We start from the raw sequence: 14,199 nt of genomic DNA, 5'->3' as shown, positions 1-14,199 counted from the left end.
CTTTATTCAAGATAACAATACGTATTTTCAACGATAAGATCTTATTCGATCACACATAACACTCCTCTTCGAACGTACACATAGGACATCTAAAGTAAACTGGCGGCAAAAAGGCTAGACAAGACCTGTTAATCTTTTGTGAGCCAATAAAGGTCAATTCAGCTCATGTGTGACGTAATTTGGCCTTGCTTTGGCCTTAAAGTTAAACCATTCAATGCGTGTTGTTAGTCTAATAATTTTATATCTAAGTCATCTTAGTCTAAATCGGGCTAGTTTAGCTTAAAACCGCTCTCAAATGGTTCGTTGCTCAAGGCACATGTATCAGAATACGGATTTTGCTTCGTAAGGTTCGACATGGTGGGGGCTCGAACCATCGGTCCTTAGATTGAGAGTACAGTGCTATACTAACTGTGCTATGGTTACTTGTTTTGTTACGCATACAATTTAAATATACTCACTTACTTTTGTCGCTGCATACAATTCTCGCTTACATTTCTCGCTTACATTTATTTGTATTCACAACATCCTCCGGCCCCGAAAGTGGTGTACCAAAAACTGGAATCAATTTTACAACGGGTCTGACATAGTTACCGGACTTAGTTCTTATTTCGGCGGAACGGGCAAAGCCGTCGTCACCAAAGCGAAGTTTTTCGATACGTCCTAGAGGAAAATGGCCTCGGGGAGATGAGTGTTTGGTGAGCCATACCAGATCTCCTGTTTTTAGCTCATCTGAAGCGGATTTTTACCATTTACTGCGACGATTCAAAGCCGGTACGTACTCATCCAACCATCGTTTCCAAATTGAGTCGGCATACGATTGCGCCCGGATGTAACGCTTTCTGTGATCAAAATCGTCACTTTCAACTAATGAAGGGAGCATACTAGGACGGAAACCGAGAAGAAAATGATTTGGAGTAATTGCGTTCATTTCTGATGGATCATTGCTTACAGAAGTGAGCGGCCGGTTGTTGAGCGTCATTTCAACTAGACAGAATGTTGTTTGGAGCACCTCGTCAGTCAATCGGCGGTTACCGAGTACAGCGTAGAATGTCCGTTTGACACTCCGTACCATGCGTTCCCACGAACCACCATGATGGGGGGAAGATGGAGGGTTAAAGTGCCACTTAATACCTTTCTGTGACATTTTGCTTGCAATCGCACGTTGGTTCAAAGCTTTAAAGCAAGCTGACAACTCTTTCTCCGCACCAGTAAAGTTTGTTCCATTGTCTGACCATAGAACTTGCGGTGTCCCTCTTCGTGCGATGAATCTTTCTATGCCCATAACACAAGAGCTGGTATCCATAGAAATTACGACTTCAATGTGGAGCGCTCGAGTTGTAAGCACGTGAAAAAGGAACACCCAGCGCTTCTCAGTTGAACGCTTGACGGCGACATAGAACGGTCCGAAGTAGTCTATCCCTGAGTTGGAGAAAGGTGGGTTACCATAGGACAGACGCTCGACTGGTAGATCCGCCATCATTGGCTTCACTGTGTCTGCACTACGCTTACGACACAAGATACATTTGTGCTTGATTGACCTCAAAGCGGGACGAAGCCTGATGATAGCAAAACGGCGCTGGATGAAAGCTCGTAAGAATTCAACACCTTCGTCGTGGTTTTCTATGTGTGCCTTCAAAAGAAACAATTTTACTGCAGGATGACGGCTATCTAAAATAATGGTGTGTTTGAGGTCATAGTCCGCCTCGACCAAACGTTTCAATCGGCCGGTTCATCTAATCAAGGCATTTGGGCCAATGAAGGGCGAGAATGGTGCGATGCGACTCTTCTTGTTAATTTGTTTACCATCAAAGAGAAGTTTTTGTTCAACTGGGAATGATTCCAACTGTATGAGAAACTGAAGCTTAGCCTCAGCTACTCGAAGTTCATCAGGATTGCAAATATTGCGGTCTGGTGTACGATATGAAGCATGTTTGGGGAGTATACGGAGGAGATAGGCTGTAATTCGAACTAGTTTGTTGAAAGAACTGTACCTATCAAAGTCAAATATTTTCTCAGGTTGCATTGTATTGCCACGCCATTTGTGCATTGTATGGCAAACGCCATTTGTGGCTCAGTTACAGCCTTTTGTGAATTGTGCAAGGATGGTTTTGTTTGAAGGCTATCTCTGATGCTTGTGCTGGGTTGAAAAGGGAAGTGAGAAGTAAACAAAAAGCTTGGCACTGTTAACCAACTGCTTGTTCTTAAGTTTTCAGCTGACATGCCTCTTGTTCCAGCATCTGCTGGGTTGTCTGCAGTTGGCACATGGAACCATTGATCAACAGTTGTTGACTCTAGAATTTCAGAAACTCTGTTAGCAACAAATATAGGATGCTTGTCAGTGAACCCAGCCACTGCAGGACAGTGGTACTATCAGTCCACATAAAGACTCTGCTCAAAGGAATTGTTAGGGCTTTAATTATGTCAACTTTCAATCGTGTCGCCAAGAGGGCGGCCTGTAACTCTAGTTTAGGAACTGTAAAGCACTTCATGGGGGCAACCCTCGCTTTCCCTAGAACAAACGCAATTTCGGTGCGTCCAATACTTCCTGATTTTACTCTGGCCCTGAGGAAGGCAACTGAGCTAAAAACATCCTGAGAGCTGTCTCCGAAAACGTGGAGCTCCAACTGATCGAAAACCCCGGAGAAGAAACTTCTAGGGATAGTTAAATTGCATCATTTAGGCAGATCTGAACTCCAGACTTTGAACCTATTCATCATTTCAATGGGCAGGGTGTTGTCCCAGTTTTGGCCACTCAGTTTCCAAATGTCCTTCAACAATAGTCGAGCAGTAACCGTGGATGGCGCGACCAACCCAATGGGGTCGAAGACTTTTGCTACTAAGCTGAGGACTAAGCGTTGCGTGACTTTCTGCTTTCGTCGCACTGCGTGCCTCGACTAACGACTAAGGTATCCTTTCGATGGTCCCATTTTAGACCCAGAACATGTGAAGAAGCTTCTTCATCAGAAACTAAGATCACTTTAGGTTGGCATAAATGATCATTGTTTTCGATTTCATCCAATAAGTGCGGCGTGTTACTTATAAATTTTGTTAGCTTGAATCCTCCTAACTTCAATAACTCAACTAACTTCTTGGGCCTACTTAGTGCTTCGTGTGGTGCTTCTAGAGAATCCAAATAGTCGTCCATATAGAATTTATCTAATACAGCTTGCGCAGCATCGGGGAACTTACGAATGTTGTCTTTTGCTGTTTTCTGAAGCGCAAAGTTCGCGCAAGTTGGCGAATCCTTCGCAACGAATATATGTCGGCTGTATTGGTATACCATCACTTCTGATGATGGGTCCTCCCGCCACAAAAATCTGAGGCAGGGCTGGTCGGCGAGTGGGACGCCCACTTGAAGGAACATACCCTCAATATCGGCGGAGACGGCATACTTATGCTGCCTAAAACGGATGAGAGTATGAATGAGACGCTGAAGTAGGTCAGGGCCTGTCAGTAACGATCTATTTAAAGAAGTTCCGTGGAATTTTGCGGCACCATTTAATACCCTTCTAATTTTTCCAGGTTTATTTGGATTTATTACAGGGTGGTGTGGTAAGTACCACTCACGTCTGGATCGCTGACTGGGATCTTTTGGGTTTTCTACTCGAAAAACGTAGCCTTTCTCATTTATGTTCTTTGAATATTTAGACCGAAGTTCTTCGTCCTTAGAAAGCCTTTTCTCGAGGGACTTTAGCTGCACGAGCGCTGAGTAATAGTTGTTTGGTAAGTCGAGGTCGTCATTAGCCCAAAGCATTCCAACTTGATATCTTTGACCGTCGTGCGTCGTGGTTTTCTTTAAGATTTCGACTGCTCTGCGGTCTGCTGATGACCTTGGATAAACTTCTTTCATTGCACCGTAAGACTCCAATTCGTACCAGGTTCTTAACTGTTCTACTAAATCTTGTTCTGGCTCAACAATAGCTTTGAAGCAGGACGAAACGAAACTAGAGCTTGAAGGCAGTGGACCACTCAACACCCATCCTATTGGTAGACGGACGGCAACGGGGGCGCATTTTGATTCGCTTTCAAAATACTCAATCGGGCGGATGGCGTGGTACACGTCCTGGCCTAGAATCATTTCGATATTCGAATAGCTATACCGAACGGGATCCAGAACACTCAAGTACGGGTAGGTTTCTTGCAAATGGGGGACGTCCACTATATCAGAACCAATGTTTAAGTTCTCCCTAATATATGGACTAACCTGGAAACTTTCACAAGTGTTTACTGCTATAGGTTTTACGGTGAAATCTGTCACAAGTGTATCAATTGTTTGCTGAGTGTTTATCCCGCAAACCGTTAATTTGAGACTTTTACCCTTAAGCTTAAGACGTTCAGCTGCAGCACTTGAAATCCATGAATGACTACATGCGGGATCACATAGCGCAAAAACTTTTGTTTTCACATCAGTGGGGCTAATTAATTCAACCTGTTTCACTTGCAGAAGACCTTTCACGTCCGATACTGAGGGAAAAGAGGACGAGCTACTCTGAATCGGTAGTTCATTCTTACCACCAATTGTTGCTGATGAGGACGGCTGTGTAGTTGGAGCATTGTTAGCTTTAATTCCTTTCTTAAGATTGTTTTTAGGGAAGATACGATCAGCTCCGTGTAGCAATGAATTGTGTGAACTAGTGCAACCAGAATGTTTACGTTTTCTGGGGTTGGGGCAATTTCTAAACTGATGTGACCCTTTCAAGCAAGAGAAGCAGAGCCTATTCTCAGCGACAATTCTTAATCTTTAAGTTGGGTTCTCACTTGTAAATTTTGGACATCGCCACAAAGGATGGTTAGCCTTACAATGAGGGCAAGGTTCATCCTTAATAGGTCTTGGAGTTTGGGTTTTTGTTTTCGCGTCAGTTATTTTTGAACTAGATGCAAAAACCTTTGATGTAGTTTTTGTTTTCGACGGAAAAAACGGCTCTTCAGGTTTCGTTTTAAACTTGGCTGTTTTCATGCGGTCATGAGTGTCAGATTTCGTTTGCAGCCAATCATTGAAATCCAGCAACGTTGGACGGTCCCATTGGTTCCTCACAATGCGTGAGCACCAAGATTTTTTAAGATTTGGCGGTAGCTTATCCACGGCTTGATTTACTAAAGACGAACTTTGAAGATCGGCCTCATACGATAATGAACGAAACACGCCAACCAGACTAGAAATTACGGACGCATAGGCAATAATGTTTTCGGAGTTATGCATCTTTAGTGGGGGGTAGTTGTTCAACTTATCCAGATGAGCACCAACAATGGCGTGTGGTTGGCCGAATTTTCTTTCCAACACTTTCATTGCGTCATTGTATAGAGCTCCTGAACACGCGAACTGTTCTATGGATTTCTTCGCTTTTCCAGTTAAAAGTCCTTTCAGATAGGTCAACTTGGCAGCATCTGAGAGATTCTGGGTATCTATTGCACTTCTGAATTGTCCTATCCATTCGTGCCACAAAAGTGGGTCTCCATTGTAATTGGAAAGGTTCCATTTAGGCAAGGGATTGAGATGACTAGAAGTTATAGCGTCGGCCAAGTCTTTCACATTGAATGACTGATTTGTTTGAGATATTTTTGCTGCGGGGAGAGGCGTGAAAGCGCTTGACGGGTATATGGGCATCGTGGGTTGTTGATAAGGAAGCGTTGGAGCTGCAGGTTGATGCAAAGGTGCTGACACTGGTTTATTTGGCTGATTTACCACGGTAGCTGTTGAGAAGGGGTTTTGATGATAAAAAGTTGTACCACCACTCGAAAACGATACCACAGGTTGGCTCATACTTGAGTTTGCCATTTGTTGTGCGTTCACTTGGGAAACTGATTGGGCTACAGTATCTAAAGTTGGCATATGCCAAAGAGTTAAATTCGGTAAGAGGTGGCTTGCCATTGGATAATAATTTTGACGATGGTTCGGAAGTGGGTTATGTCTATTCTGAACGTTTGCATTTTGATTCTGAGTGAACAGTTGGCTTAAGACAACATTCGTGTTGTTTGTATTAGCAACGACGTTTTGATTGTTTGTGCTCTGATTCACAAAAATTGGAAGGTTTGTGTGTGTACTTAGCATCATACTGTTGTTTACGTTCGCTGCTTGGGTCTGCTGTGGTTCAGAGTTATTGTGATTGGCATCATTTGACGTCAGATTCAACGCTTCATCCTGGGAAAATAGATGATTAGGTCTAACGACATTGTCCAATAAGTTAACAGCCACTTGAATGTTCTGACTATCTGTTTGCAGATTTTCATCAGGTAGCTGCGCATCATTATTTCCCAAAGAAAGAAAGAACGATACCCCTCTGGGTGTTCGGGTGAAGCTGCTATTAGTGTTAGCAAATAGTGATTGATCGTGGAAACCTCCTAATGAGGCTTGCGGGACTTGAGTAATGTCTGTTAGGGATGGACCTATCTGCGCGTCATTACGTTGCAAATTTTCAACTGGTACATGATCTCGTGATCTACCAAGTAGTGGATTGATCTCCATCTGCGGAGCAGCAATTCCTGGATTAGCAGCTCCTGAGTTTCGTGGTACTTCTGAAGGCATTGTTTCGATCGCAGCAGGCATTGTGTTATTGGGGTTGGCATTGTTTACCCAATCAGTTACACGTTCAACTGTATCGATATGGTTTGACGTCAGTTGATCGTCAAACTCGTTACCTAGGCTTTCATCCGAGGACTCCATCGCCTCGAGCTCGTTCACTTTGGCTTCAAAAAGCCTTTTTCTGTTTTCTTCGCTGATTGTGTTCAGCTCTAGTTGATGCTTTTGTTGAGCCAGTTTTAACTTATTTTCGTTTTCTCTTTCTATCTCTTCTCGCTTGAGTTTTGCTATTAGGCGTTTTTGACTTGATGCCATCGAATTCGTCTTTGTACCTCTACTCGACGTTTTCCTCTGAATTTTGCTGGTACTTTGAGGTTCTGTGAGTGACTCGATGTATTGGCGCGCCCTTATCACATACTTATCATGTGTTTCGCTTGCCTCCTTCAACCAGAGTTCCAGGTCCTCGGTGATGTGTGCTTTGTTAGGGTGTCGGGCGGCTAACTTTATTAACTGGTCATTTTTGGACATTGCTGTAGACAAAAAGTCTTTGGCCTTGCCTACCATGGTTTCGACTCGTGCTTTTCGTGCAGCGCCTTCAATGGCTTCATCTATGCCTCTGTAAACTTCGTTTACGTTTAGTTCGGCCTTAGATCTTGCTTCAATCAATTTTGTTACTTGGGCTTCCATACTTAGAACAGTTGTAAAAATTGAACTTCAATTAGAATGAATTTTTATGCACTCAACAATTTTAGATTACAATATTAAGTTATGGGAATACAATTAAAGAGTTAATGGTTTATCTAAGCAATCAGGGACGTAATCGATGTGTTTCGTTCGTGAGATAAAGTTTTAATATTAACGGGGAAGGCCGACGAGCTCAATTTAACAGCACCGTCACTAGCCAGGAGGAAACCACTGCCAAGCTATAGCCTTGCACTTAAGCAAGCCACGGCTCGAGAGCGGAATCCTCCAAGAGAGCAGCAGCCCTGTTAGCGCGAGCTTTTCGACGTCGCTGGTTCAGTCTCTTCGGACGCGTTTTCTTAATAAGACAATTAAGGTCGAAGCTATAGAACCTTACAATTGTTAGGGACTTGATCTCACAGGAGAAAGGTGGATGCAATTGGGTGCAGTCGTTAACAACAGCCGGGTCCTTTGCTTTGCGTTTTGAAAGCAAATCTTTTAAAACGTGGACTACAACAAAATCTGTCTGTTTAAGTGCTGCAAAGATATCAGGAGCTCCTTGCCGGGGGCAGTAGACTACTGCACTTGTTTTGTTCTGAACAAGATTAAGCTCCTCAACTAACTCTTTTGCGGATAATGGGTTATGATTGTTGTTGTGATGAGGCGTTAAACTATTATTTATGGCGTCGTGCCAAATGATAACTTTGTCTGCGTGTGGGTACTGAACACTTAATTTATACTGCACAGTTTTCCTTTGCTTGAAAGCTTTGAAGCTCAACCCAGGCTCAGCTATGGAGGATTTTACGTGACGAGAATACTGAGGTTCACGCAATTTGCTTATTGTTCGACTAAGGGAGCTAGCACCAACAATAAACAGCATTTGCTTTTATTTTCGCCGTCATACAAAGTTATTGATGATCACTTTGTTTTCGGTTAAGTAATCACTAGGAAATTTTCGGCCTTATGGACACACAAAGATTTTTACGCTAATTGAACACTCGAAAACTTTCGGGCTAATTGAACTCTAGGAAATGTTTCGGCTAAATGAACACCCGAAAAATTTTCGGCTAATTGAACACTAGGAAATTTTTCGGCTAATTGAACACCAGGAAATTTTCGGCTAAATGAACATTCGAAAAATTTTCGGCTAATTGAACACTAGGAAATTTTTCGGCTAATTGAACACTGGGAAAACTTTCGGCTAATTGAACACTAGGAAATTTTTCGGCTAATTGAACACTAGGGAAATTTTCGGCTAATTGAACACTAGGAAATTTTTCGGCTAAATGAACACTTGAAAAATTTTCGGCTAATTGAACACTAGAAATTTTTCGGCTAAATGAACACTAGGAAATTTTTCGGCTAATTGAACACTCGAAAATTTTTCGGCTAATTGAACACTAGGAAATTTTTCGGCTAAATGAACACTAGAAAATTTTTCGGCTAATTGAACACTCGAAAAATTTTCGGCTAACTGAACACTAGGAATTTTCTCGGCTAATTGAACACCCAAGATATTCGGCTAATTGAGCACCCAAAGTTATTCGGCTAATTGAGCACCCAAAGTTATTCGGCTAATTGAGCACCCAAGTTATTCGGCTAATTGAGCACCCAAAGTTATTCGGCTAATTGAGCACCCAAGTTATTCGGCTAATTGAGCACCCAAAGTTTTTCGGCTAATTGAGCACCCAAAGTTATTCGGCTAATTGAGCACCCAAAGTTATTCGGCTAATTGAGCACCCAAGTTATTCGGCTAATTGAGCACCCAAAGTTATTCGGCTAATTGAGCACCCAAAGTTATTCGGCTAATTGAGCACCCAAAGTTATTCGGCTAATTGAGCACCCAAGTTATTCGGCTAATTGAGCACCCAAAGTTATTCGGCTAATTGAGCACCCAAGTTATTCGGCTAATTGAGCACCCAAAGTTATTCGGCTAATTGAGTACCCAAAGTTATTCGGCTAATTGAGCACCCAAGTTATTCGGCTAATTGAGCACTCAAAAATGTTTTCAGTTACTTGTGTCTAAGTTGAGGTCTGCCGCCACTGTGAATATAAGAAGCACCAAATAGAGATAGAGTTTACTTTGAAGACTAAAGTTTTGTCTTACACTTTTTCCACACTTCCCTGCCCCAGATGACACTGTCTAAACGAATGACCAATCCTCTGTGTGCCAGAAGACCAAAAACTGTCACTGACCTAGCCTCTGTTCGCCACAAGACCAATAGCAGTCACTCAACCGGGCTCTGTGCACCAGAAGTTCCAATAGTAGTCACTGACCCAGCCTGTCTGCGCCAGAAGTGCCAATAGTAGTCACCGACCCAGCCTCTGTGTGCCAGAAGTTCCAGTGGTAGTCACTGACCCAGCCTCTGTGCGCCAGAAGTACCAATAGTAGTCACTGACCCAGCCTCTGTGCGCCAAAAGTTCCAATAGTAGTCACTGACGCAGCCTCTGTGTGCCAGAAGTTCCAATAGTAATCACTGACCCAGCCGCTGTGCACCAGAAGTTCCAATAGTAGTCACTGACCCAGCCTGTCTGCGCCAGAAGTGCCAATAGTAGTCACCGACCCAGCCTCTGTGTGCCAGAAGTTCCAGTGGTAGTCACTGACCCAGCCTCTGTGCGCCAGAAGTACCAATAGTAGTCACTGACCCAGCCTCTGTGCACCAGAAGTTCCAATAGTAGTCACTGACCCAGCCTCTGTGCGCCAAAATTTCCAATAGTAGTCACTGAACGAGCCTCTGTGCGCCAAAAGTTCCAATAGTAGTCACTGACCCAGCCTCTGTGCGCCAAAAGTTCCAATGGTAGTCACTGACCCAGCCTCTGTGCGCCAAAAGTTCCAGTAGTAGTCACTGACCCAGCCTCTGTGTCTTAAAAGTTCCGATAGCGGTCACTGACCCAGCCTCTGTGCGCCAGAAGTTGACGTAAAGCGGACGATGTAATCCTTAACCCGATTACTTTCACTCGGTGGACCAAAATATTTGAGCTAGATAACGTCTAAGACTCGAACTACAGAAAAACGGTAAAAGAACAACCTTTATTCAAGATAACAATACGTATTTTCAACGATAAGATCTTATTCGATCACACATAACACTCCTCTTCGAACGTACACATAGGACATCTAAAGTAACACTGGCGGCAAAAAGGCTAGACAAGACTTGTTAATCTTTTGTGAACCAATAAAGGTCAATTCAGCTCATGTGTGACGTAATTTGGCCTTGCTTTGGCCTTACAATTAAACCATTCAATGCGTGTTGTTAGTCTAATAATTTTATATCTAAGTCATCTTAGTCTAAATAGGGCTAGTTTAGCTTAAACCCGCTCTCAAACGGTTCGTTGCTCAAGGCACATGTATTAGAATACGGATTTTGCTTCGTAAGGTTCGACATGGTGGGGGCTCGAACCACCGGTCCTTAGATTGAGAGTACAGTGCTATACTAACTGTGCTATGGTTACTTGTTTTGTTACGCATACAATTTAAATATACTCACTTACTTTTGTCGCTGCATACAATTCTCGCTTACATTTCTCGCTTACATTTATTTGTATTCACAACAGTAGTCTATGGCGCAACTTTGTCATATCTTAAGAATTTAAAGTTATTCCATTTTGCGACTGGGCGTTGAAAAGAAATTTCTGCAAGGACCAATGCAGAAACACCATGTATATCTGTATCTTCAAATATCCCTATGTAACTTAAAAATTAAGAGATACACAATTATATTGCAATAGTAAAGCACATAATAGAAAAAGTTAACATAACGGTGCCATAAATCAATAAAGGTTGAATTGAGGTAATTTTAACATTAACTTTTTTAAAACTTTTTTAACTCATTTTAAGGTAAAGTTAATGTGAATAATACCATTGCCTCGCCGTAAGTTGAGTAAAATAACAGTTTGCCTAAACCTTGTTGAAGTAAATTAACCATGTAACTTTTTAAGTATGAGGCTACTTGCCTATTTAGTTTAAACGGATCAGCAATTGCTCTGATGTTTTTGACGATTGAGATCAAAAACTTTTTGACATCTGTTTTTAATGTTGCAGTTGTAGCAACTTCTCGACATTTTGAACCATCAGTTGGCGAGAATAGTTGGCTCTTGGTCGATCTAGCCAAAAAAAAATTATACTAATTGGCTCCATGAATTTAATACATTTTGACTTGCTGTCTGTGCACTCCTGGGCAGTTCCGGTAAAACAAATAAAATGTTACAACCACTTGGGAATAAATGTGTTTCTTTTACATCTTTTAACACTATATCATTTTATACAAAACTACCTGTAATTATCACAAAAGATCTATCACTATTAGAAATTTTCTGACAGCAGTTGCAAGCTAGCCGTTTACTGCACTACTCTTATACGAACCGAATTGCACAAAAAATTATGAGTGACTGTTCTAGACATCCGGACCGCTCATTTAATTTGGTTAGAATAGATTTGGTTAACAACAATTTTCTTTGCTTGACCTAAACAATTATATTATACTTAATTGTTAGCATAGAGGCTTCAATATGTTTTTTGCACATAATGTTCTTTTCCCGCTTTTCAGCATTCAGGTCTTTTTGTAAAACAATTTAGAAAACAACATTTTGAAAGAAATCATAGAAACTAGTGAAAATTATCGTCTTTTTTATTTAATCACAACAACCACAATCTCTACTATTCCTGGTTATTAATGAGCTTCAGCCTTTGAAATCCACAGAGATTAAACTGCTGTGGGCCAATGAACTTTTTAAGATCTGTTGTTGACTGTGTTTTATAGATCCCGGACCGAACTCCAAGTCTATATCAGTACTAGGCAAGTCTAAATCCAAGTCTTATTTAGGTTTCCAGTACTGGGCAAGTCTAAATACAACTCTTACAAGTCTGCCAAGTCTTAACCAAGACTTGGATAACACTTGGAAGTTGATTCCCAAGTCAAAACCAACTGTTAAAAAAATTCTAGTGAAATTGTCGAATTCAAAAAAATTTCGCAACGTGCCACGATTTTGGCATTACTTTTGGGCCACTTTCCCGGGGAGCTAGAAAATGATGCCGGGGCGTACCAAATTGTTTATTGGGTGTTTATTAGCACTCCGGGAGGGTCTATTGAGGGTATTTCAGGTGTTTTGGGCCGTTTTCAGCCATTTTTCAGCCGTTTGGAGCCGAATTTTAGCCGATAATCAACATATATATATATATATATATATATATATATATATATATATATGTCAGATCTTGAAATGTCTGGGTATTCGAATCGAGGAAAAGTTATGAAGAAGACTGTGAGGGTTCCCGTGCTGTCAGGGGCCCAGTTTTAGAAAGTTGTGGAAACCTGGTTGATAATAGTGGGAATATGTCACGAAATATGGGTCAAATTGGGGACAAAAATGGGCATATGACAATGCCAGTGCCGGTGTACAGATTGGCACAAGAGCCAATCCTGCCCCTTGTTAGTTTAGCAATGTATCAGTGTATGCTGGCCATACCAGGCATGCCATGGGCATAGGCATGGGCATACCTTGGTATATTTTGTTGACATACTGGGTGGAATATGGGCATTTCGGCAATATTAATATGGTCAAATTACACGGTGCTCAGTACCTAATTTCTCATCAACCAGTGATCCAAATTTAATGTGCCATATATAGTTTTAACGCTTAGATAATAGCGGTCTCAATGAGCTATGTCCCGTTTAATTTGACCCAAAACTGATGGAGTTATTAAAGATCTGGCGTTGTGACACCCGAAAATCTGAGGTATGCCCGATGGCCCATCGTCAATAACCTTTTATTAAGTGATTCGATCTGGATGATCTTTTATAATGAGTAAGCCTATTATCTGCTCTAACAAACAATATATTTGTGAGCTTGATTGGTTTCAATTTCGTAATGATATTAATGATCGCAATACCTAGTCTAAAATCAGACTTGGATTTAGACTTGTCAAGTCTAAAATCAGACTTGGATTAGACTTGCCAAGTCTAAAATCAGACTTGGATTTAGACTTCCAAGTGTAAAAAGTGACTTGATCATGGTTCTGAATCAGTACTGAAATAAGTCTTGGATTTAGACTTGCCCAGTACTGAAATTGACTTGGCGTTAGGTCCGGGATGGCTTTGGGCTAGCTGTAACGGAATCAACTGGTTAAACTTGAGGAAATGATGCCAAAGAGTGACGTTTGATTAATATCTGACATTGTTTGTCCTGTACTAAGACGTGTAAAGAGTGCTATATCTGAGGAACATTAATGGATTCGAGGAAAAAAGTAAATCAACGAATAAACGTCTATGACTATCTCTTAGTAGCGAACAAATTTCTGTTACTCTGAAAATGTTTGATAAATTTTGTTAAATAGAATTTGATTAAATTGTTTATAATCGATTGTCATACCACTCGAAGCTGACTGATTTTCAATTCCAAAGTCAACCCCTTGCTTCAAATTTCATCACTCGCAGGATTTTTTGAAAAAAATATTTGTTAGAAAAATTGCCGGATATCCAGTTAGTGTTCCTACGTTAATTGAAAAGATCACAGAGGCACAAGAATCAAAAGTAGCAATATAAAAATATGTTACTCAGCGATAAATTTTGTCAAAAAGAATGATTTACTTCAAATGCACAACTGCGAATTTAAAAAGTTGAAAAATGTAGCACAAACTAAATTTGGAGAAAAAAAATTCGACTCATATTACAGTGAATGGATTTCACAGAACAACGGGAAATCCTAGTAGAAAGAAACTGTTTTTATCCTAAGTCCCACCTTTTTCGCGATGACAGCGGGTAAATACGATAAACATTCGGAGCAAAACAAATCCTCATGAAAAATATTTTAAGAACAACAAAAAAAGATAATACAGCAAACTGTTGATATCTGTCGCTTTAAAAACCATTGGCAAATTTTCAAAATATAACTTTCATTCAACTGAAATTACATCAGCCTATAAAAAAAATTGCGACATTATGTGTGCAACAATAGCGTAGAAAATTCCAAAGACGAATACCAAATCTGCGAAAACGAATCAA

The 14,199-nt window shown here is 41.1% G+C and overlaps 2 protein-coding genes across 3 annotated transcripts in view; both read right to left on the bottom strand.

Annotated features, from left to right (window-relative positions):
- LOC142345707 (uncharacterized) overlaps positions 1-14,199 on the bottom strand; it is a 577,332-nt gene that overhangs the window by 378,695 nt on the left and 184,438 nt on the right. The gene's annotated exons all lie outside the window — the stretch shown is intronic.
- LOC142346170 (uncharacterized) lies at positions 743-1,477 on the bottom strand. Its single transcript, XM_075398678.1, has one exon. It carries the CDS (start codon positions 1,475-1,477, stop codon positions 743-745), a length of 735 nt encoding a protein of 244 aa, XP_075254793.1.

Source organism: Convolutriloba macropyga, chromosome 9 (assembly GCF_964194025.1).
Source record: "Convolutriloba macropyga chromosome 9, txConMacr16.3, whole genome shotgun sequence".
In the NCBI taxonomy this organism is placed as follows: Eukaryota; Metazoa; Xenacoelomorpha; order Acoela; family Convolutidae; genus Convolutriloba; species Convolutriloba macropyga.
The sequence above is the reverse complement of the archived record's forward strand: the minus strand, read 5'-3'. Positions and strand labels throughout refer to the sequence as shown.

Bases quoted from the DNA above. Each gene is read 5' to 3' on its own strand.
- LOC142346170 (XM_075398678.1), bottom strand. From the start codon at position 1,477: ATGGCGGATCTACCAGTCGAGCGTCTGTCCTATGGTAACCCACCTTTC.